The sequence below is a fragment of the Solea senegalensis genome, linkage group LG19 (genome assembly GCF_019176455.1).
Source record: "Solea senegalensis isolate Sse05_10M linkage group LG19, IFAPA_SoseM_1, whole genome shotgun sequence".
Classification (NCBI taxonomy): domain Eukaryota; kingdom Metazoa; phylum Chordata; class Actinopteri; order Pleuronectiformes; family Soleidae; genus Solea; species Solea senegalensis.
In genome coordinates this window covers 10,357,139-10,381,079 of record NC_058038.1, presented here as the reverse complement: position 1 = coordinate 10,381,079, position 23,941 = coordinate 10,357,139, and the positions used below count along the sequence as shown (strand labels likewise).

General features: G+C 39.8%; 3 protein-coding genes across 7 annotated transcripts; 2 read left to right on the top strand and 1 right to left on the bottom strand.

Annotated features, from left to right (window-relative positions):
- Positions 1 to 1,065: 1,065 nt before the first annotated feature.
- hgs (hepatocyte growth factor-regulated tyrosine kinase substrate) lies at positions 1,066 to 10,208 on the top strand. Of its 4 annotated transcripts, none has more exons than XM_044051139.1 (20): positions 1,066 to 1,233; positions 2,692 to 2,776; positions 2,890 to 2,965; positions 3,086 to 3,178; positions 3,830 to 3,953; positions 4,520 to 4,572; positions 4,776 to 4,844; positions 5,002 to 5,126; positions 6,184 to 6,295; positions 6,423 to 6,521; positions 6,607 to 6,702; positions 6,803 to 6,841; positions 6,938 to 7,105; positions 7,222 to 7,432; positions 7,517 to 7,689; positions 7,782 to 7,922; positions 8,010 to 8,193; positions 8,309 to 8,445; positions 8,532 to 8,714; positions 8,811 to 10,208. In XM_044051139.1, exons 1-20 carry the CDS (start codon positions 1,197 to 1,199, stop codon positions 8,931 to 8,933), a joined length of 2,328 nt encoding a protein of 775 aa, XP_043907074.1. In that variant the 5' UTR covers positions 1,066 to 1,196; the 3' UTR covers positions 8,934 to 10,208. The 4 variants fall into 4 exon arrangements, with proteins under 4 accessions (XP_043907074.1, XP_043907076.1, XP_043907075.1 ...); XM_044051141.1 differs by having other exon boundaries at positions 1,067 to 1,233; positions 3,836 to 3,953; positions 7,219 to 7,432; XM_044051140.1 differs by having other exon boundaries at positions 1,067 to 1,233; positions 3,833 to 3,953; positions 7,219 to 7,432.
- A 53-nt stretch (positions 10,209 to 10,261) lies between these two features.
- Positions 10,262 to 11,737, bottom strand: zgc:103625 (methyltransferase-like 26 B). 2 transcript variants are annotated; one of them, XM_044051143.1, is made up of 7 exons: positions 11,640 to 11,737; positions 11,369 to 11,571; positions 10,996 to 11,158; positions 10,829 to 10,888; positions 10,673 to 10,740; positions 10,488 to 10,566; positions 10,262 to 10,411 (listed from the first exon to the last, which is right to left on the bottom strand). In XM_044051143.1, exons 2-7 carry the CDS (start codon positions 11,566 to 11,568, stop codon positions 10,364 to 10,366), a joined length of 618 nt encoding a protein of 205 aa, XP_043907078.1. In that variant the 5' UTR covers positions 11,569 to 11,571; positions 11,640 to 11,737; the 3' UTR covers positions 10,262 to 10,363. The 2 variants fall into 2 exon arrangements, with proteins under 2 accessions (XP_043907078.1, XP_043907077.1); XM_044051142.1 differs by having other exon boundaries at positions 11,369 to 11,737.
- Positions 11,738 to 12,017: 280 nt separating this feature from the next.
- On the top strand, positions 12,018 to 15,484 carry mrpl12 (mitochondrial ribosomal protein L12). Its single transcript, XM_044050035.1, has 5 exons — positions 12,018 to 12,206; positions 13,295 to 13,490; positions 13,585 to 13,659; positions 14,140 to 14,274; positions 14,899 to 15,484. The coding sequence occupies exons 1-5, from the start codon at positions 12,148 to 12,150 to the stop codon at positions 15,013 to 15,015; spliced, it is 582 nt and encodes a 193-aa protein (XP_043905970.1). The 5' UTR covers positions 12,018 to 12,147; the 3' UTR covers positions 15,016 to 15,484.
- Positions 15,485 to 23,941: the final 8,457 nt, after the last annotated feature.

Sequence of the window (23,941 nt, the reverse complement as noted above, 5' to 3'; positions counted from 1 at the left end):
GAGTAAGACAAGTGAGCTATCTTCGTAGTAAAAAAAGAGTTTAGATTTAACACAGAGGGGACAAGTATATACATCATGCATGCACACAATATTGTGTTCAGTAAGGTACATCATTACCATATTTTAGTGGCAGTGTTTGCTGGTATATGTGCATGTATATAAGTAACTTTAGATTCAGGAGAGGTGAAAATAACTGGGTTTACAGTATGCTTTCCGAGTGCTTTCTCTTCTAGTTTATTTAACTTATCTACTATCTACAGTTTTATGTTTTATTTACTCTCTAATTGTATTCCCTGGTCTTACTCACTCTTACCCAGCCATTCTGCACTATTTAATATTATTCTTTATTCATTGTAAACTCTGCTCCTGATGTCTAATTGTTGGCAGCCAGAAAAATTAATAGATAAGTGTTAGTGATGAGTCATCTGTAAGCCCAGGGTTTTGGACTTACATGGTCAGTTTCCCTTTGCAGTGAATAGATCGGTCAGATGGTGAAGAATAGAGTCCCCTCGTCCTTCCTCTCTCCATCTTGGTTGCTTATACTGCTCCAGTATGCAGCCACTGGCAAACCTGTGAATAAAATGAAATTGTGTGTGTGTGTGTGTGTGTGTGTGTGTGTGTCTTCTCACCTGTTGCACCTGTTCCTTTTGTATTCCACTGTGACATAAGAGCAAAGTAGTTATCTCAGAGTTAATTAGAGTCACATGAAACTGGTTGTAAAGATTTTAACTGATTCACACTGATTGCTGAATGACGTATACTGTAATATTTTTGTGTGTGTATTTTATTCATTGATTTTAGAGACATTTTTATATTCATGATTCTTGAAGTTTTGCTGTCAGTCGATGTGTCTGTTGTAACCATGTAAAACAACAAGAACAACAATAATACAGTAATAAAAAATAGTCCGGCTTTGATCTTCGTCCTATAATATTACGAAATGTTGTAAACAATGGGTGGAGTTGTGGATGTACTAACCTTGGTACCTTTGAAGTGTAGTTACACGTAACTGTCGCTGGAGGAAGAATGTTCCTGTTGTTGCTGTTTCTGTGACGGAAGCAGGAAGTAGGAAAAACTGCCCAGCTGTGCTCTGTGGCTAACAGAGAAGCTAACAGGCTAACAACAGCGGTGGAAGTACCAGGCTCCGGCGATTAAACGGGACCCCTCGACAGCTACTTTGACACTTCGAGTATAAAATGGGGAAAGGTGGAGGCACGTTTGAGAGGCTTCTCGGTAAGTTACCCGCATATTCGTCAACATCCATGATATATTAAGCGAGTCAAAGTGCGACGTCTTCCAGCGTATTCTTTTGACAGACGCTCGGGCTGTGGCTGTCGGGCCAGCTAATTTTAGCCTGCTAACAAAATCGTTGCTTTTGTTTGTTTTGGGGCCCAGTTAAGTCTCCCTACATTTAGCAGCCATGTTAATTAGCGAGTACGGTCTTATTGGTCCTTGCTTTATTTTCTCCTCAGCCGATCTAACCAGATACTTTAGTAATCTTTGAATTATTAGTCAAGAAAGAAATCAATCAATCTGTCGAGTCCTTCTATCAGCGTCAAACTGAACTCAAATGGTTCATCTCTAGTGATCCACACCAACATAAATAATGTTACTCGTGAATTCAGTTGTTTTACAGCGAAGTACTGTATTGTCATTACGTAGTCATTAGTTTTTAGTCAACAACAGGTAATTCAGTGTTATATAGCCACTCTAGTAATAATATATGTAGGCAATTATTACCCTTTTAGAATAGACAATTAATGATTTCACTGTTGATTAATAGTTTTGTTGTTTGAACTAGAGGATGCAGAAATGTCAGTCGGTATTTTCTAAACCCAGAAATGATGACATATTCGTCATCACTTCTGACGATTTCTGATGTTCTGATGCTGAAGAAGTTTAAATCACAGGACTTGCTTTTTTTTGTAAATTAGTAAAACTAAAACATTCAGTGATGAAGTCATTTTCAAACCCGTTGATAATTAGTTGAGTAATAGATCATTAAAAACAACAAATATGTATGTGTAGATCGTTTCAGAAATAATGCAGAAAATTTACAAATGGGCACATCGGACAAAGTTAGATTAAGAGACAGGCGGTGAATCAATTATCAATAACCTGTAACTTGCACTTGAAAAATAAATCTGATGGATGGAACTCTTAAATATATACGAGGTGATGGCACCTGTTACAGCTCCGTTTAAAAAAAACAACTTTCTGTCCTTTGTTAATTTGAAGTACACAAACCATGCATTAAGACCTGAAATTAATAATTAGTAAGCAATCAATGCAAACACTTCATGTCCCCACACTTAAAATTGAATCAAGAAAATGTTATTTTGGCTATGAATATTTAACTACAGTAACGGTTTCTGAGAAATGTGTTGAAATGTCGGCCTGACAGCTTTATAAATAGTAAACTTACCACAGAGAAATGCTTTAAGTCCAAATATTATTTTAATTTATTCATTTCACTGCGACAAAAGAAAGTGACAGGATAAGTGATTTGTGGTTGATCACTTGTCTCGGTTTCACTATGGGACAATAAAGTATAATAAATATTGATTGCTATTAAATATCAAATCTGTCATAATTATGAATTATTTAGGTACACATTGTTACATATATATAGATATAGAGAGATATCCGCTATATAAACATGTTTTCTACCATCTACTCTACTCATTACAGATAAGGCCACTAGTCAGCTGCTGCTGGAAACTGACTGGGAATCCATTCTGCAGATCTGTGATCTCATTCGACAAGGAGACACACAGTGAGTAATTCTGTTAACTTCTGCCTTCATACTCAAGTTCATTTGACAGTTAAGGTTTATTTTTGATTTGAAGAAAGAAAACTATTGAGCAATATTTATTCTTGTCCTTGCAGAGCAAAGCATGCTATTGGGGCCATTAAGAAAAAGCTAAATGACAAAAATCCCCATGTGGCCCTGTACGCACTGGAGGTAAGACATTTACAAAATCAACCGACTGTTCTACTCCACAGCATATTTACTGATGTGCTGTTTTGTTGTGATGGTGTGTATGACAAATGTGATCAATAATAATGTCATCTTACCCCTCAGGTCCTTGAGTCAGTAGTGAAGAATTGTGGCCAGACAGTCCATGATGAAGTGGCAAGTAAACAAACCATGGAGGAACTGAAGGATCTGCTTAAGGTCATTGAATATTCATTTCTTAGAATAGAGAATCACACTCCTTTTACAATTCATTGTAACATCCTGAATTTTCTTGCTTTACAGTCAAAATTTTTATAAACAGAGAAAAAACAGCAAATAGAACTTCTTTTGATATATTTAATCATTGGTTAATCAGTCATTAGGTTAATTTCTTAAGCTTAAGTAACTCAATATTTAAATACAGTGCTTTTAACTGGGGCTGTTGTGGTAAGGGAATTTTGTCCTCGATAAATTAAAGTGTCGTAATACATACATTTTAGTAACAGACCAGTAGAGTTGTCTGATGCTGTATTTTGGCTGGAATCCTTATCACCTTTTACACCCTCGCTCTCTCATCTGTTTGCTGCTGTCAGGCAGTCGGCTCTATGTCAGCATGAGCTAGCACTATTTGATTGGATCCTTGTTGTACCACATGACCCAGGCTCCTGCAGCTCATGCTGGTTTTGACTTCCTGATGATGTCATTGACTTGTGACTGAAGTGTTCCAAACCAAAGAGCTTCTCATCTGACCTTTTGTCGGTGTGCTCAGATATGTTAATTTTTGTGTGACGGCAGAGTGGTAGAACATATAGGAAGGATTTAAGAGTAAATAGATATGTCCTTTATTTTCTGTGGTTCTTTTACCACCAGAAGCAGACGGAACCAAATGTCAGAAACAAGATTCTGTACCTGATCCAGGCCTGGGCTCATGCTTTCCGTAATGAACCCAAGTACAAGGTGGTTCAGGACACTTACCAGATTATGAAAGTGGAAGGTATGTGAATGCTCATGTGTTGGTTTTTTTTTATTATACATGCCTCAATTGAGGTAGACCTATTCATTGGTCCAATTTAGCTGTTTTTTAAATAACCTGCATTGGCCAGTTATTAATTGATAATCGACAGTTATTGAAGTTATGCATTTTTGTTGTCAGAAACTTGATAAATCCTGTCACAGAAATGTTTTTATTGATTAATGTATTTAATAATTATTTTTATTGAAAATACTATACTATTCACTGAAGTGTAGACATACAATGTATATTGGAGAGACAGACCATCAGTGTTGTTCACTAACTGGTCATTGAACTTCAGCAACATTTTGCATTATTTATTATTGTTGAACAGTTATGTCAGATGAATAAAAAAAAAAAACTGCTAAATATATGGGCCAAAATGATTGCCATCAATTACTGGCTATTGCCCAAAATGTTTTTTGTAACTCTTTCAGCTACAGGAACAATGTCTTTGCACATTTAAGTAATTTATGTAGACAGCATCAAAAATGAACTCAGGTTTTCAATTCTCTTTGCTTAACCAGTTTGTTTTCTTTTCTCAACAGGTCATGTTTTTCCTGAGTTTAAGGAAAGTGATGCAATGTTTGCAGCAGAGAGGGTGAGACATTTTAGTTTTTTCTTATTTTACTGTGGTAGATTTGTATTAAAGAAATAAGTGATTTCTGTAGTGTGAAAGTATACGCCATAAACATAAAATGTGATAAGCGCTTAACTATTCAGAACAGATCTTTATTGATTGTATGCATACCAATCACCAGTTTTTTTCACGTCAGTAATATTTGCTGTCTGTCTGTGGTCTAGGCCCCAGACTGGGTTGATGCTGAGGAGTGCCACCGGTGCAGAGTCCAGTTTGGAGTTATGACAAGAAAGGTAGGCCACACTTTCTACTAACTAGGACACATGCTAAATTTATGGTTTCCTTCATTTAGTTACAGCATTTTACGCACGTGTTGTATGCATGTAGTGTGTAAATCTATAGCTCGTGTGAGGAAGTTGACCTCGATTTGTGTTCTGTTTTTTTTCCCAGCACCACTGCCGAGCATGTGGCCAGATTTTCTGTGGCAAGTGCTCGTCTAAATACTCCACCATTCCCAAGTTTGGCATTGAGAAAGAAGTGCGTGTGTGTGAGCCCTGCTTTGAGCTGCTTAACAAGTGAGTCCTGTGAAAAATGTAAATTATGGTGATGGCCCTGGACAGTACAATGGTTTATTTACCTCAAGCAAAGTAGAGATAGTTTAGGTGATGAAGTGTGATACTTTTGAAATAGTAAAATATTCTCCTGCTCATGTTTTAATTATTCCTTTAAATACACTTGACCCTTTTTAGCTTAAAGTTTAAAGATAATGGGTTGTATTTTCTAAACTCATGTAATTCATCCATATTTGTACTTTGAACTGCACTTTGTCTTGGTAAGTTTGTTTATTTATTTATTTATTTATTTTTACCACCATCAAAGAGTTAATCAGACTAGTGTAACAGTTAGTAGGACCATCAGAGAATAGTGCAACAAATAGGATTTTTGATTGGACATGTTTTTTTCCCTTTTTTAAAAATCATATTATACAAAGGACAAATACATGATTCAAAACAAGTTTACATTTATTATTACTGTAACTCTTATAATATGAATTCCCCTGGTCTGTTAAGTTGCAATTACACACAAACCTGCCTGCTGCATTTAGTTGCAATCGCACACAAGAAACCAAGTTTGCAGAAGGCGTGGGTTTGCTCGATGTCTGAAACCAAAACAAACCCTGTGCAAAACCACACCAGCTACATGCCACTGAGGAGACTAAACCATTTTCAGGAACACACTCTTCACTGCTTGCTGCCATCTTGTTAGTCTCTCAGGGGAAGTGCTGGTGGGGCTGAGCTGTAATGCTGCACCACTATGAACTATGGAAGTGGTAGTAGACGAATAGATTTTCATTAAAAATGTATCTTGCTTAACCATTCAATTGAAGTGATTCATTAAATCGATTAATTGCCCTGTCCTAATTTACAATAATGGTCAAAGAAAATAGACATAGTAATGCACAAAATCTAGACCAGGATCTAAAACTTCCTAAGCTTTCCTTTTACAACTATAACAAACGATTAAAAAAGAGCAGACATTGGTGTGAACTTGCAATTTACTTTTTGTTGTTGTAGAATGCTCTCCTCTAATTTACAAGGTTCTTTCTCCTCCATCATCCCTTTTCCTCCCCAGCCACCCCTCCCTGTCTCCTCCGCTTAGGAAAGCTGAAGGGAAAGCTGCACCCGCAGGCCCCGCTGAGCTGCCTCCGGAGTACCTGACCAGCCCTCTGTCCCAACAGTCCCAGGTTATTTTTCAGAAATAATAAGGGTTTAGAAAGGGGAATAAAGTATATTAAGTGCACATGCATACATGCATTTTAATGATCTATGGGTTTTTCCACTATTCATACCACTGCTCTTCTCTGTCACTAGATGCCACCCAAGAGAGATGAGGCAGCACTGCAGGAGGAGGAAGAGCTGCAGCTGGCTATTGCCCTTTCCCAAAGTGAGGCTGAAGAAAAAGAGCGAATGGTGGGTTGCACTGCTGCTTTTTTATTGGGCTTTTTTTGTAACCTGTTAACAAAAACCTGACTCACGTCCGCGCTTGCTCTTACAGAGGCAAAAGAACTCGTACTCTGCGTATCCTAAAACTGATCCCACCCCAGTGACGTCATCAGCACCACCAGTCAGCACCCTCTACACTTCCCCTGTGGTATGACTTCACTCTGGCAAAATGATTTACACTACCAAACATTTTTTTGACTGATTTTATTGAAATATGTTTACAACATGAATTGTTCACTGTTCTCTAGAACTCCTCCGCTCCATCAGCTGAGGATGTAGATCCTGAGGTAGTGATGTTCTTCTCTTCTTCAATATCTGCCTAACTACAGACTAATGGGAATGCTATATGGTACTAACAATACTGATATGCTATTATATTCCAGCTGGCACGTTACCTGAACAGAACATACTGGGAGAAGAAACAGGAAGAGACTCGTAAAAGCCCCACCCCCTCAGCCCCTGCTCCTGTGCCATTGGCTGAGCCCCTCCCACCTATCAGTCAGCCTGTAGAAAGTCATGTACCTGCTGTTCAGCCAGTCAACATAGTGGAGGTATATTGAAATACTTTACTCTTGGTTAATGTAAGATGCTACAGTTTCATGTATAGTTGACCTGCAAAGGGCTAACAAATGACTCTTTGCCTCCTTGTCGTCCTTGCCTTCAGCAGCAGTACCAGAACGGGGAGTCGGAGGAGAACCATGAGCAGTTTCTGAAGGCTTTACAGAATGCTGTCACCACTTTCCTTAACCGAATGAAGAGCAACCACATGCGCGGTCGCAGCATCACCAATGACAGCGCTGTGCTGTCCCTCTTTCAGTCCATCAACAACATGCATCCACAACTGTTGGACATCCTCAACCAGCTGGATGAGAAAAGACGTGAGTGTCAGCTGCTCAGGGGTGTGTGTCTGTGTGCGTGTCTGTCTCGCCGGGTGCCTAACCTTTGAACCTTGACATCTGCAGTGTACTACGAGGGACTGCAGGACAAGTTGGCTCAGGTGCGCGATGCTAGGGCAGCTCTTAATGCCCTACGTGATGAACACAGAGAGAAGCTGCGTCGTGCTGCAGAGGAAGCAGAGAGGCAAAGGCAGATCCAGCTGGCACAAAAACTGGAGATAATGAGGCAGAAAAAACAGGTAACGAGATGAGGCTTTCCAAGTAGAATACCAATTGCCGTTTGATTCACTAATGATTAGCATGCTCACAAGTGTTTGTCACTCACCTGCAGGAGTACCTGGAGATGCAAAGACAGCTGGCCATTCAGCGCCTCCAGGAGCAAGAGAAGGAGAGGCAGATGCGTCTGGAGCAGCAGAAGCACACAATCCAGATGAGAGCTCAGATGCCTGCTTTCTCTCTGCCCTATGCCCAGGTACACACCGTGTACTGACGTGTGCATGTATAAATCACCCAGCATAAATATGTCTACATGTTTACATCTGTATGTGCTGCTACACAGATGCAGTCCTTGCCTCCCAATGTGGCAGGAGGGGTGGTGTACCAGCCTGGTGCTCCACCCAGCTACCCAGGCACCTTCAGCCCTGCTGGTTCAGTGGAAGGGTCACCTATGCATAACATCTATATGAACCAGCCTGGGCAGACAGCACCTCCGCAGTACCAGGCAATGCCCAGTACTGCCACAGGTGAGGAGGTCACGAAGAAGATGGAAAAACCTGGATATAGTTAAATCCTCTTGATAGCTCCAGGTCTTTAGTAACTGTATTATATTTATTCCATGCCTGTTGTCTTTCCACCCAGATCCAAATATGGTTAACGCATACATGTACCAGCCTGCAGGCACAAATGGGCAGCCTGCTCCTCCTCCTGGTCAGGCTCCACCCACAACAAGTCCGCCTTACTCCAACTATCAGCCCACGCCCACACAAGGCTATCAGGTCTGGCTGACTCCCATTTTCAGTTTATGCCACATAAAATAATTTGTCATAAAATCATGCTAATTCTTGTCCTGTTTTCTGTGCAGAATGTGGTTTCACAGGCCCAGAGTTTGCCTCCCATGTCCCAGGCTGCACCCACAAATGGTATGGGTTACATGGGCTACCAGCCATACAGCATGCAGAACATGATTTCAGCATTGCCAGGACAGGACCCCAATATGCCCCCCCAACAGCAGTACATGCCAGGGCAGCAGCCAATGTACCAGCAGGTCAGTTGCAGCAGCATAACCCTTTTCTCTCTAATGTATCTGCTTATTTCCGTGTTTAATAATCTTCCTGTTTTTACATGGTCTTTTTCTTGCTAGGTGGCTCCCCCTGGTGGCCCACAGCAGCAGCAGCAGCAGCAGCAACAGCAGCAGCCAGTACAGCAGCAGACCCCTCAGGCTGTATCAGGCAGCGCGGAGGCACAGCTCATCTCCTTTGATTGAAAGCCTACGCGCTGCAGGGTCTGACACACTACACGCTCTCTCTACCATTGGTCTTTTCCCTCCATCTCTGGACTCTGAGGATGCCCTCCAGAAACACACACTCACACACACACCTCCTGCCTGCCACCCTAGCTGTGATGTTGTGGCAACGTGAAATATTGTGATGTTGCAAAACTGTTGCTCTCCTTGCCTCTCACTCACTGGAGTATTTGAATGTGAGGCGAAGACACAAGGGAGGGTACCATTAACCAAACCCTTCCTCCCTCGTTTTCCCTCTTTCCACCTGACATGTATGTAGAACTTCCTTATTAAATTAACCTCAGAAATAGTCAGTGCTATTAAAGTGAAAGACAAATATAATAAATATGACATTAATTGAGGAGAAAAAAAAAACATAACCATCATTTGCCTCATATTTTTCTAAAGCAAAATCTGCATGTTATGTTTTAATAATTTTTTGGAATGGAAGTTATATAATCGCAGTGTGGGGAGTGATTTAGAGACACCAGTATGTGCTATTACTAAAGGTTATGGGTGTGTGAGTAAAATGTGACATATTTGCAGCGATAGTACAGTCAAAGCCCTGAAACAAATGGCACTAAGTCTCCATCTCTGTCACGTTCACAGCTTCATATTCCAGGGGTAGTTTTCATCTCCATCCCATCTATGCACATATGCACAAATTTAGTCATGACATTTGTTTGTTTGTGCACTGCTTGAACTCCTGAGCATTAGGATGCGTGATATGATGTGATGAAACGGGGATTATAGATTGTGGGAGGAGTACAAATGAAACTGTGTGGTTGTTAAATCCTCGGTTAATGTTATTTTAATACATGAAATCATTCAAATCAACTAAAGACCATTAATATATACATTCTAAAGCAGTCCAGCAACTCTACAAGGATCGTGCATCTCTTTTATTCAAAGATTCATGTTGCTTAACATTGACTACCATGAAAACACAGGAGGAGCATATAATCCTGTATGCTGTATCGTGTGCATTTGTGACTCACAGATGAGGGTGTCAACTTAGTAAGTTCAGGTAGGTGTTCTTTTTGTCAAGTGTACTCTGTCTCCAGCAAAGTGGAAATGATTGCAGGGTGAACATGACGTGTTGCATGTATGTATCACACACCCAACAGTGATTTCTGTAACTGGTCAGTTGCCATCTGTGAACTTTATTCTTTGTTCTTCTTTATTCCATCACACTGATCTGTCAGACTTAAAAGTAATTTTGAAATTATATTTAATAAATATCTGGTTCTTATTGTCCAATTGCTTCATTTGTTTTTTTTCTTTCTTCAAAGAATTTGAAAAGACACATATTTGGATCAATGACCTTTATTCATGTAAATGCATCGTATGTCACATATAAATTGGACTTTACAGTAAACAAAAAAAAGAATATTTTGAAAGCTCTGTGCAGTTCACATTTTTCTGAAGATGAGGCATTTGTTGTAGTCTTCCATCTCAATCTGAAAATGAAACGTCACAGGTGTAAAGGCAATATTAAACTCTCAAATTACTAACAAATGACAGTATGTAACTCACTATTCTCTCCATACGCATCCCTTTCTCATAGGCCAGCTGTCTCAGCACATCAATGTCTGGAAGACCCCACTCTGGATTCCTGTGTATCAGAATAGGACATGGTGGCAGTGTCTTTATATTGTACCAGTAAAGACACCAATGCCCATTGTTGTAACGCAGTTGCGTAAAATAGTTACTGCACTCACATTTTTTGAATCTCTGCATCTAGTTTTTCATTACAACTTGGTGTAATGATGCCATTAATTGCATACACCTGGAACATATAAAAAAATGGCAATCATAGGGGGCTGTTTTTACTTGTCTTTATAATATAGTCAATACTACTGTTGGCACGTATGTACCCCGTATGTTATGAGAAGGCCATTTGGTTTGAGGATCTGACCTGCTCCACTGAAGACACCCTTGGAAAATCAGCAAAACAAAGAAGAGACATGATGGCATGATGTTCATAAACCATTGTAGCATCATCGGTTTTATGGCAAGTTGATTCTCAGATGATCCGACTTACCTGTGCTGTTTTAAAGGAACTGTACTGCAGCAAGTTGATGGCAATAACAACATCATAGGAGTTGCAAGGAATCCCTGCCCATTTCTGCCATGGCTCGCTGGCATCTAGGTGGACAGGTTGCAGTATTGTCTTTGCATGGGTTGCAGCGATGTATGCTTTGATACTGTAAGCAAGGCATGCAAAGTGTAGCTTTCGTTTTTAACTTGTTACATTCCTGTGCCCCAATTGTACCGCATGACCTGGAAAGTGTGTGACCCGTAGCCTGTGAATCTCATGGTAACACAGCTGGGTGTATTGCTGTGGTCGCCAGTCACTAGAGTAACGTTCTTACGACCTGATTTTTGAATGTGTCAGATGCACATTAAACACAAACCTGCCCAGGAGCTCCTCCTTGACGTCTGATGGTTGCCAAGTGACGAAGGGCATCTTCTGGGCAAAGCGTATGACATGCTGCCCAGTGCCAGAGCCCAGCTCTAAGGCAAAGAGCTGCCTGTGGGACTGGTCCTCTAACACATCTTCAAGCACTGAACATAAAGCCTCCCAGTTCCTCTCTGACTGAGGAGACAGCAGCATGGTCTGGAAGAAATATATAATGTGGTCCCAGCCGTTTCATTGATTCTTTTCTCACAGAGGGTTCTTCTTACCTTTTCTTGTGCTTGTTGACAGGAATCAAGTGGGAAATGGGAGGCTGGATGTGATGGTTGACTGTACCAGCAGATGGTTGTGGAGATTACCTGGCTAAGAGGATTCTCTGTTTGCTCCTCCCCAGTGTCCAGCTCTGGTTAAGAAAACAGACAGAGATCTGTTCAAATGTGTGTCTATATATTAGAATTGTATGGGATAATATAATCAGGACCCAACAATTAAAAATGTTTGATTTAATTTTATGAGTCATTACACCTGTAATTATCAGTATTATCTCACTTGTCCATGTAGTTTGTACAGTACACGAATGAATGTTTTGATTTTTTTACACGTGACCCTCATGAGCTTCCGTTGCTGCTCCAACAGTTCACGCAGGGCATTCTGGGTAGGTCAGGCGCCATGTGCTTTTGAAACAGGGGGACTAGAAGGAGACCTGTTTGAGGCGAAGCTGGCCTGTTTTTTAGGGGAGACACACACCGGCATTCACGGCTCTAGTTGACGTTAAACATGTACTGCACTCGACGCTGCCTCCGGACCGCGCTGCGGGCCGCGGCGACAACACACCGGTACGTAACGTCCTTCGACATCCTGTCACGTCACACCGGTGTAGTAGCAGCGGTAACGGGGTCCATGAGTATCTGACTGTCTGTCTCTTCAAGGGCAGACTGTCAGTCAGTGCTGCGGCACACTGTGGTCGTTAAACTCGCAATTGTCTTCGTAGCGTTTGTACGTGCAGAGGGTGAAGATTAGCCTTCTAGAAACGCAACCATTAAACAGACTCACGTTTAATGGTTGCGTTTCTAGAAGGTTCGCTAACATTAGCTTGGTGCCTTCACCCTGTGGTTAATTTAGCTTGAAAATGATCACTAAGTGAAAACTGCATTTTCGTCCATTTGTCATCATTACCTTAATTGTTAAGAGAAAGAAAACGAATTCCGTAGATGAATCGTCCTCCATTTGGCTACGGTGGTTTTGTCTGACAAGGTCACAAAAGAGAAACTTGACATTTGTATTTTTGTTGATCAAATTACAGCCAGCTTCATTTACAAAGCTGTGCACTGTTCCTCACTGAGCAGTTGTGATTCCTTGTCAATATGTTGGATTACATGTTCGATTATTTATGCCAAGTTTTTAGGGGTGGGAATCTTTTGGTGCCTTACGAGTCGATTATGATCACCATTCGGGGGGGGTGTCAGCATTCCAAAAGCTTGATGGTAATGTGGTTAAAGGCTGTCTCTGAACCTTCCGTTTCGGGTGCAATGGTTTGTTTTCCCCCCAAATTGGATTCAAGCCACATTTGGAGGTTCTTTGAAGCAGTTGAAATAGTCTTTTGTGTCATTCTTAATACAACACATATCTAAAGTATTCACTCATCATGCTGTTGTAGTGTACTTCCCTACTGTACAACAAAGCTGGCTGTGATGGCAGCACAGCAACTTATAACATGTACAGTCTCTCTTGTTGTTTAGTTTTTGAACAATTGTTTCTGCGGCTCGACTTGTGCAGTAATTAATCATAGAGTGAGATGTTGCTCCTCCATTTTTCCTGTTTCTGTAGCTGTAGATAATCTCATTTCACTGTGGATGGGTTCTAGATTTGAGTTGTCCTGTGTCTTACTCCCACCCATTCAGCTCATACATTTTTAATTTTCCAGGCAACAGCTTCAGCGGCAAATACCAGCCCTGTGTACTCTCAGACTTCTGAGGACCAGTCCAGCTCGGTCAGATGCCATAGCCACGCCTCCAGTGGATGGAGCACCCAAGCAGTATCCCCCCAAAATCCAACAACTTGTCAATGACATAGCCAGCCTCACTTTGTTAGAGGTGTCAGACCTCAATGAGCTCCTCAAGGTTTGTGACGGAACTTAAAAATATGTCTACAACACAGTTTGCCTCTTCAGTTGTTATTGTGATCCTGCAACCATTTTTTTCTTCTTTTTTGTAGAAAACTCTGAACATTCAAGATATTGGGATGATGCCGATGGGGGCGATGGCTGCGACAGGTGCACCTGTGCCTCAGGTGAGAATTATCAAGACAAACAAGTACAACTTAATAGGGGTGTCACAATACTTCAAATCCTTGATTCGATTTTAATGTCATAGTTTCCTCACCGGTGATTTCAGCGAAGTGGGAGGGGGTTTGGGTCCGGTCGATGTGTCGCCCAAATCAGCAGTTGCCATGGTTGCTATTAGTTGGTAGCAGCTTCGTGTTTGCGGGAGGAGGTAACGTGTAGTCATGCTGGAAACGCAACATATTTTTTCCACTATGGCACGACTGCAGGACATGGTTAAATCCTCGGTTCAACCTTTGCTTTTCGAAGTTTGAGATTGTGACGTCATTCCAATCAATATTCGATTTACAATCGAGATCGTGACACCCCTACAATTTAAGTATTTACTAAAACGTTGCATCAGTGCTCCTCTGATGCAGTTTTGTTTTAATGTCAACCTACTTCATAGCACACATTTAAATATGCTGCTTTCCCCCTTGTGAACCCAGGCTGCAGAAGAGGAGGAGGCACCAGTTAAGGAGAAAACTCACTTTACAGTAAAACTGACAGATTTAAAAGCAACTGACAAAGTCAAACTTATAAAGGAAGTGAAGAACTGCATCCAAGGCTTGAATCTGGTTCAGGTAAGTTTTTTTAAATGACCAAAGTGTAGACTTTAGAGGTCCCTATTGGCAGAAATATAATTTAATGGAACATTGAATGTAGAGTTGTACAGTTGAAATTTTTATATATATATATATATATATATATATATATATATATATACATACATATATACGTGTATATATATGCGTGTGTGTATATATTTATTTTTTTATTTTATTTTTTTTGATTAAACATTTTTACATTGGGAGAGACATAAAGCTACAGTCCAATTTAAATTTGGTTATACTGCCAAATTGGCAGATGCTGCATTTTCTAATTTTCTAAATTTAGTCTTGAGATTTAAAATTGAGAGTAAGAGCAAGCTTGTGTCATTATCAGAACCAACCATTTGTTCACCTTCAGTTTTCATTAACCGATTGGCACCTGTAGTTCATAATAGTATCCAAACTGAAAAAGTAGTTTTAAGTTTGATTTCACGTCACACGGAAAGAAATGTCTTCACCAGTACCAATCAGTTTTTGTACCTTTCAAATTCAGAGCTGTGGCTTGGGATAAAGCAATTTCTCTTCAAATCAGATGGTCAGACAGTTTTTTTTCCCGTCATGTAACTAACTTAACTTCTTCCTCTTTTCTTATACCAGGCAAAGAAACTAGTGGAGTCTCTTCCCCAGGAAATCCGGGGCAGTGCACCCAAAGAAGAGGCTGAGAAACTGAAAGCAGCACTGGAAGCAGCAGGTGGAACAGTGGTGTTAGAGTAGACCCATGTGCCCATGGTTTCACCACTTGGCTCCTCATACACTTCGTCCTTCATTCTCTTATTATAATTTTTTTTACATGGCTAAGAAGAGAGGATCCCAGGAGAGAAACAAAGGAATGCCTTATGACATTAATACAGTCTCCCCGTGGCATCAGGTGGGGCGGAACAACTCGGACTGAACTTTCCAGGCATACAGCCTCCACATATGTCCGTCCTGCGGCTTGCCTTTTCACCTCTGTCTCAAATTTGTGTAGCAAACCAAGCTACAGAAATGCCAGCCTGTGTACGAATGAAGTCAGTTTGTCAATCTGAGGGCTGGTTCTGTCTGGAGGAAAGATTCTGTAGGGACATGGTTACCAGGCATTGTCTCTGTTATTACTGTATTTAGTTGGAGGGATTTCAGGGCTGAGTCTGTACATCACTCATAGAATTGTTAATAATGTGATTAAAGTTGAAATCTCCACATTTTCCATTCTTTCCTGTTGTTGGTTTTATGCAAAATGCTGGATATGCAAACTTAAAACAACTGATATGAGAGAAACTGGAAGGTGAATGTGAGGTGTTGTGCTTTAAATGTGTTATGCAGTTGTATCTTGTAACGGATAAAGAGGTAAATATTCTTATTTGTAGTGGAATGTGTTACTGCTGCTGACCAGCAGAGGTCGCAAGAGCTCTGATGTTGACTTCCCACAGGTTTATGGCTGTTACCTCGTGTAGTCAGGCTAAAAGTAGAAAGCACCGTTTCATACAATTAAGTACTTGGTAAATGTATAAAGAAATGTTAAGACCATTACAAACTTGTGGCCAGAGGATTTTTTTTTCTATTACTCTTAAGATGTGCTGCAGCTTAATGCTGTGTGACTTGAGGATTTGTGGTGCTGTTCTGTTCTATCTCTGATCTTTCTGAACAGACATGTTGCGTTGTTTGTGCGTCACATCCTTCATTTGAGAATGGGCTCTGTCAAGCAGTACTATCAGACCGGACTCAGCGAGTGTTTGTGGTTTGCGGGGCAGGTGTTTATCCTGCCAGACTGCGGAACAAGCATATTTTTTGAGCAGTAGACTTCTTTGAAACTATTTTCTGTTTTCTGTTTTAAGTCATAGCAGGAATGTTGCCACATGTGATACAAGACCTTAGACCCATTATACTGAGAAACACAGAGCTGTGAGGAGCTGATGGGCTTAATCAGAATTGTGTGAACTAATTTGACTGGGTTTAATCTAACAAATATTTGATTATATTCTATATTTCAGTATAGTTTTGAGTTGCTATTTTCTTGTATTCACTAATCTGAGTTGCTTGACATCAACTGTTAAATGTAACTTTTGCATTACAGTGTGTTTGTTATTATGTTTCTGTTCTACAGGCAGTGAATCTTTTTGCTTGAAGATACCAGTGAGTGTAGATGACCAGCAGGTGGCGTACTCTGTCTCTGAATTTATGTCTGTAGTCTTGTTGAAAGAGAAGCGTGATCTCACTACAACTGGAGCTTAACTTTTGGCACCTGTGAGTTTATTCTCCCACAATGATCCTTTAGTAGGCAGCTCATTAATTCATAAACTGATCATGTTTCATTTATTGAGGCTGTGATTTCCTGAATGTGGACATGAATCGTAAGTAAAGCCGATGAGGTTTACGCCAAGTGACATGTCGGGAAGAGGAGATTCAATTGTGTTTAATGTGATGTCATCTAGTGATATCATCTAAACTATTGTTACACCAGTGTCACTGCGTCAACATAACAAAACGTGAAAATAACTGGTAACTGCTGGCAGTGTAAAGTTAATCTAATCTAACATTTATACAGTTTATATAAAAAAAATGCATTGTTGTGGAACAACTTTCAGTTTATTATGTACACCTAGTTGAAATTAATCCAGCAGTGTTTTTCTATAATATTGCACATTTATAACTGTAGTGCAAAATAATGTACTAAAACCTTACTGTAAGGAAGGCAGGATTTAATTTTGTATTACATTAGTTTCAGCTCAGTGTTTCTAATTAACATATGTCTAAGTATCACGTGTGCAGTATTATAATAACACATTTTTCAGAAACACAAAACCATAGCACAACCATGCCTCTCTTAAACCTGGAGCGGAATCCTGATTAATCTTATTGGTTAAATCTGTGTTTGTTTCATCTCGTCAAATATCTGATGTGAACAAGGTTTAATCAAGACAAACTTGAGAGGTGTAATGCTGCCCTCCACTGTTCTTAAGTTCTTAAACATTTCAAACTCCTCAGATTGCTAATTAAATTGCATTATTCCAATCCAAATGCTAATGAGTGAACATAAAAGACATAAAAACAACTGAGCTGGTGGTGCCCTGGGACCTTTGCACAGCACTGTACACTGTATATAAAACTGTGGGGTCAAAAGAAAAAGTCCACAAATCCCCCCCAAAAAAAAACAGATGAAGCCCCTAAACAAATTAAATAATAAAAAGCAAGTTTACGTATGACTAAAAAACAATAAAAATGTATATTGTTAAGTTACAGCACAAAACATAAGGGAAACATAATGTCTCTTCATGGGTGTATCACAACAGTCCTACATGTCATTTTATTGAATTATACATATTAACATGTATTGCAATATAACGATTGACACATTTTCTGTGTTATCATTTGCTGTCGTTGCACATGTGTCACGTCCAATAGCCGTCTGCTGGTGTTTTGTCTTCGCTCTGACTTTGATCAGGTATCTGGCTACTGTGTCAACTGTCAGCAGTTCCACAATGGAGTCTGGCTGCCCCTCTCAGATCACTGCTGCACTACTCATTTAAAACCAGGTCACATATAACAACCAAAACAGATGCCTGTGCGTCACAAACTACAATAACACTTTAGTTAGTAAATATAATTTTTGATCTCAACACCTCGAAACTGGATGCTTTTGTGTGTCTATTTTTGACAAATATTTGATTGAACGATGTGAACGTGACTCTGGAATACTGGCGTAACAATCGCACAACTACAGTGGCAGTCCAGCTGACATACTCACACTATATAGTCAGGAAATATTTGCTGTATGTGACTGCAGTAGCTGAGGACGAGCTCCTCGTTGTGAGAAACTAAAATTCTAATTAACAAGAGGAGAAACATTTAAGATGAGTAATAACTGTCCACCAGCAGCATTCAGGGGCAATAATGAGGAGAGCAGCCCTAAACAAAGGTGTCCCAAAGCTGCTTTGTGAAGCCAACACTTTGCAGGATAATCACTTTTATCGTTGGCATTTCAGTGGAGTCTCGTCCAGCTCGGCAGCCTCTTCATACAGGGGGATATTAATTAATGTAAAAGATACACCTATTTTTCTTTTTTATTCAGCTGCCACTGGAGGAAAAACTTCTCATCTAGGAAATTAAGAAAAAGATCTACTTGGGCTTTAATGACCTAATCGTGGGTGTGTGTTTTTTTAAACTTCATCTCTCTTCCTGTTGAAAATAACCTTTGAGAATAGCTTCCAGTTATATGGCCCTGATTCATTTTTCCTTATTTTCAAGCGTTTCAGTTGAACTACTCACTTTGGCAATAATGTGTCTAAACTACTTCCCTCAGTGGCATTTTCAGCACAGACCCACTGATTGTGTTTTGTATTCCCTACAGATATTACCCAGCTCCTGAATGGATTTCTCTGAAATTCAGCTCTCCAACTGAACGTTTGTGGTTATGTTTCAATCTGACGTAACCACTCAAGTTGTCCGCTCTAATTTAATCATGATAGTCAACCCCTTTACGCCCTGTACAAGAAGATGTACACGTGTGGCCGACCCTCTGCTGCTTCCTTGTCGTCATTTCCACGTCTACAAGTGTAATATTACAGACACAGCAGGAGGTCAGGCTGACAAGAAACATTATGACTGCTAACATGGTGAGGAGAAAAGGTTATCACACGCTCCACAGTGGCTCCAGTCCATCCCTCGGTTGGCAGGTGGGAATCGACTCACATATTAAATTCAACATGCACCTTTCTTCTTTCCCTTGCATGATTCTCTAGCGTTATTTGAAATTTGTATAAAGTCAAGGTTCCTACTTTTCTCTAAGGCAGGGGTCTCAAACTCAAATGACCTAATCAGCATTATGTGGATTTATTTGACAATGGCTTGAATGTAGCAAACAGCATTATATTATTACTCACTACAGCTGTAACGCTTTTAAAATCATAAAATCACAGCATGCTGCGCTTTGTTTTTAGTGGCTGTTGCTGTACAGCTGCATTCTCTCATGGGGAAGCCTTAAATTTGCCCTAAAACTGATGTCAAATCTGCTTCCTCAGCACTGAAGCTATAAATCATTCAGAAAGGCTTTTTTTATTATTTCAGTGAGGATCGTGTATTGAGTTATTTGACTTTAATAAGAAAAGGTGGAAATGTTTCGCCTGCTTTAAAAGGCGTCACAAAGTTGAGCTTACAACAAAAGATAGTAAATTAGAGACATTTGAAATTTATATATGTATATTTATATAAATATATGTATATATATATATATATATATATATATATATATATATATATATATATATATATATACATATATATATATATATATACACACATATGTATAGGACTGCCTTTAAATTACACAGTGAGTGATGTTTCCCTCTTATAGTAACTGTTTTGCTCCTGCACTAGACCAGTATTTTCCGTTCCTGGTCCTCTGGGACGCCTGTCCTACACTTTTTAGATGTTTCCCTGCTCAAACACACCTGATTCAAATAGTCAGCTCGTCATCAAGCTCTGCAGAAGCCTGACAACAACCCGCTCATTTGAATCAGGTGTGTGTGTGGAGCAGGGAAACGTCTAAAATGTGCAGGACAGGGGTCCTCGAGGACCAGGATTGGGAAACACTTCACTAGACAGACCATTAGACCATTAGGAATGCTTGGACATGTTCCATCACAGAAGAGAAATATCTATGTGATGGAGAATTATAAATACCATTGTCAGCACAACACTGAAATGTAGGCTATGATTTTTCTATGATTTGGTACTATTTGTCCTTGTTACATGCAGTGGTTGCAGAAATGCTGAGAATCTCAATAAATTCCTTAGTTTAAACCTTTTTCACAATGCTTACATTTCCTTCTCATTCAGCTTCTTCTTTTTTTCCACACAGCTGGAATGAGAAAACCTTGGACTGTAATTGCTTCTTCCAGAAGTGCACTGGCCCATCAGACAGGTAAAGAACTCTTGTTTTTAGTATGTGAACTATTTGTCCCTGCAGCTTAGTTTATGACCAGTCCAAACAATCAGTTCTGGCTGCAGTCTTTGGCGTGCCATTGTTTTATATGTGTGATGTCTTGCAGGGTATATTTCACTGGCAAAGTTGAGACCTAGGGAACAACTGATTATGTTAAACCTAGTTTACACTTCATGATTTTCCCCAGTAATCTGGTCACCAACTACATTTGCCACTCACACCCCCCTCTAATCGGCACATGATCGTCAGTTGGCAGTTGCCACATGTGAAATGTAGACCACTGACATCTTTCCAACATGTCGCAGACATCTATCTCATTTCCAGTGTGCTGGAAGTTTGATCCCATACCAAATACCAGGAACGAGGTGATAACAGCTGATACTCAAACAAAAATACCCGTTCACTATAGAAAAATCCTCTGCAACATGAGATCAGAGACATCACTGCTACAATAAACACTCAGCTTTCGACCTGTAGACAGGAAAATTAGCGCTGGTGTCACGTATCATTCATTCCCCCGCGTCACCTTCAATGTGTGTTTTTGTGACAACATGTGTTGTGATGACAAGACATTCTAGTGGGGGTCCTCCTGATGACAGATCATGTAGTGTGTAACATCCCCTTTACCGCAAACGCATAAGGACTGCAAAGACTGCCGATCACATGTGGTGCTGAGTGGGATGCACAGTGATCCTGAAAGTTGTGTAATGTGAATTTAATTAACAATGATTAACAATGTCTTTTTGTGTGTGTGTCCTTTCTCTGGACTGCACATACTGTATAGCTAAGGTCTACCAGCAGAAGGTGCACATTAACCAAAGTGCTAATGTAGTTAGTATTAGAAGAAGTCGAAGAACATGGAAGCAACTGTATGGCCATGCTTTTGGAACACTGCTGAAACAGAAGTAAAAATCCACGACAAAATCTCTCCGCTGGATGTAAACTGTGTTGACTGTTGTTGAATGTTTTCCCAGGTTAGTCAGGCAGTAATCTGTGTTTCCCAGGGACATCTGTGTCATTAGAGAGAGTGTTTCCCTGCGGCCAACTTAACAACAGGGTGACATGCGTGGTATTTTTCGAGCAAGAGATTTGTTGTTTTATTTGGTTTATACAACCTTATTTTCACCACTAATATCAGTTTCAAATCTTAACCTTCAAGTCTCAAGTCTTAACCTTCAAGTCTCAAGAGTTAACCTTCAAGTCTCAAGTCTTAACCTTCAAGTCTCAAGCCAGTCTAACCTTCAAGTCTCAAGCCAGTCTCAAGTCTTAACCTTCAAGTCTCAAGCCAGTCTCAAGTCTTAATCTTCAAGTCTCAAGCAATTCTCAAGTCTTAACCTTCAAGTTTCAAGCAAGTCCAGAGTCATTCTTGCAAGAATCAAGCAAGTCGAGTCAAGTCAGTACATTAATATAGAAGATGAAGATGATTTCCCAGATATTCCACATTAAAAAATCGTGGACGCAAAAAAGTGGTATCGTCCCATCTCTAAGTGTGAGCTTAAAATAGAAAACCAACTGACTTCGTGTCTTACCTTTCTTTGTGGGATTTGAAGTGTCAAATGTAATTTACTGTTGTTGTGTTGGTGTTGCTTGGTTGCCAGGTTTTTGTACGCAACCCAGTGTAATGGTAACTTGTTAATATTTGAGAACATTTAAATATTCCCAATGTCAAGTCATTTTACTTAAGTCTGCTTCTAACTCACCAGAATAGCGGTATTATTTGTATCCTTGTCTTGTACCTTATGTAGTCTGCACCTACATTATCCTTGAGGAGCATTCTGGTGCATTGTTCATCACCTGTGAGTTATTATAAGGAAGCGAGTGTTCAGGGAAGCAGCAACAATTCAGGCTGACTTTAGTGCCGGACAGCATCATCATTATGAATGCAACTCGAAGAGAATCCAAGAGGTATCACTAATAAAAAGAACACAGAGGAAGTCACACACACCGACATTTGCCGTAGAATATTCATTATTATGTTACTGCACATTCTCCACAGCCATAACCCACAACGGAAGGGACTCATGCATGCATTCACATTTCCACATAAGGCACTGAGGTATAATGACAGGTGATGTCTTCTGTTTTCTTCCACAGTATAACAAACACAGATGATTGACATTGTCGCACAATATCTTTCATCAATTGTATTACAATAAATATGAACAGCACAAAAAAGACTTGGTCTTGTGAAAATGAAATATTTACATTAGTAAGTAAATACACACTTATGGCACTATACTAGATATAAATAGTGTATCTGTCGTAAGCTTATAAATCTTGTTTGTGTGGATGTGTATTAGGAGGTACAGTGGGGGGTTTCCACTAATCAGAGGGTCACATCAATCACAGAACCTCCACGTTATCTCTGGATTCTGTGCATATTAGCACATTGAGTCAGTGAAATTAGAATAACATGCAAAAAATATTTAATATATTTTACTATTAGTTACATTTTATAGTATCACTAGTAATAACTTTTGTTATATACCCCTGATATTTGATCTGTTTTCAAAAGGGCATTGCACCTACTAGTAGGAAGAAAAACCTTGACTATACTTAACTACAGTGTGACTGTATTTTCATGGCAAGCGAAGCAAAATTCATTTAAAAAAAATAGTTTTGACTTTTAAATTCTGTAAGTCGTTGTGGGTGGTTTAGCTGCAGTATGTGGGTTTGTGGTTTCTTATTATTCAGTGATGTTCCAAGTATTATTGATTTCCCACGTTTTACCTTCTAGTGATGCACAATTAATCATACTCAGTCTCAGAGGACACCTGATATTATTCCATGTGCCATAGTTCACTTAATGCCAGTTTCAATGTCAGTATTTGAGCGATGATAGCTGTCGTCTGGGGTTTGATGCTCTGTTTGTGATATAAAAACTAAGGCAAAAAGACAGATGAACTTTCTCACTGTAGTCCAAACTGCTGACTGACAGATATCAACAAGAGATTAATGTGTGTGGGCAAGCATTTATGTAAAACAGCTCTTTGGCTAGAATAATATGACAGTGTTGGTTATATAACCTAACAAAGTCATCTAACATCAAGTCAGTTATCATCAGTGGCTGTTGTGGAGTTCGCCAAGACTGAAGAACAGCATGAGGACATGCTGCAGGTAGTTAATGACAAATGACACACCAGGCATGTTTAACACACACACACACACACACACACACACACACACACACACACGCACGCACACACACACACACAGAGCGTCTGTCCAATTTCAGTGGATGTTATTTTCTTACCACGGTGGCTTAGTGTGTTCACCACTTCAGGCTCTCATTCACTGATAGAATACAGATTGACCACAATTCTGGAAGAGCTCCGTTGTGGATAATGATAACACACGCACACAGGTATAAAAACAGCCCATCTTTCGCCTTGTTTTTCCTCTTTATTTGTTTCTGGGAAAGAGAAGAAAGGGACCTCAAACTCTGGTTTAAAGCTGAGAACTGACAGACTGAATATCTTGGAACAGTCCTGAGTACAAAAACAGAATTTGAGATTTCAAACAGGAATAATTCTCACAGCAGATGTTGAAGACTATATCTGGACATTTGGAAAAAGTATTCATAGCTTAAGCCTGATATGGTGCTTGATATATACAGTGCTACCAATGAGTATACCTTATACAACATGTGTGTCTAATGCTGAAGCATGCCTTGAATAAACCTGGTGTAATAAATGAAATGGTAGTACAAACAGTATAAGAGAT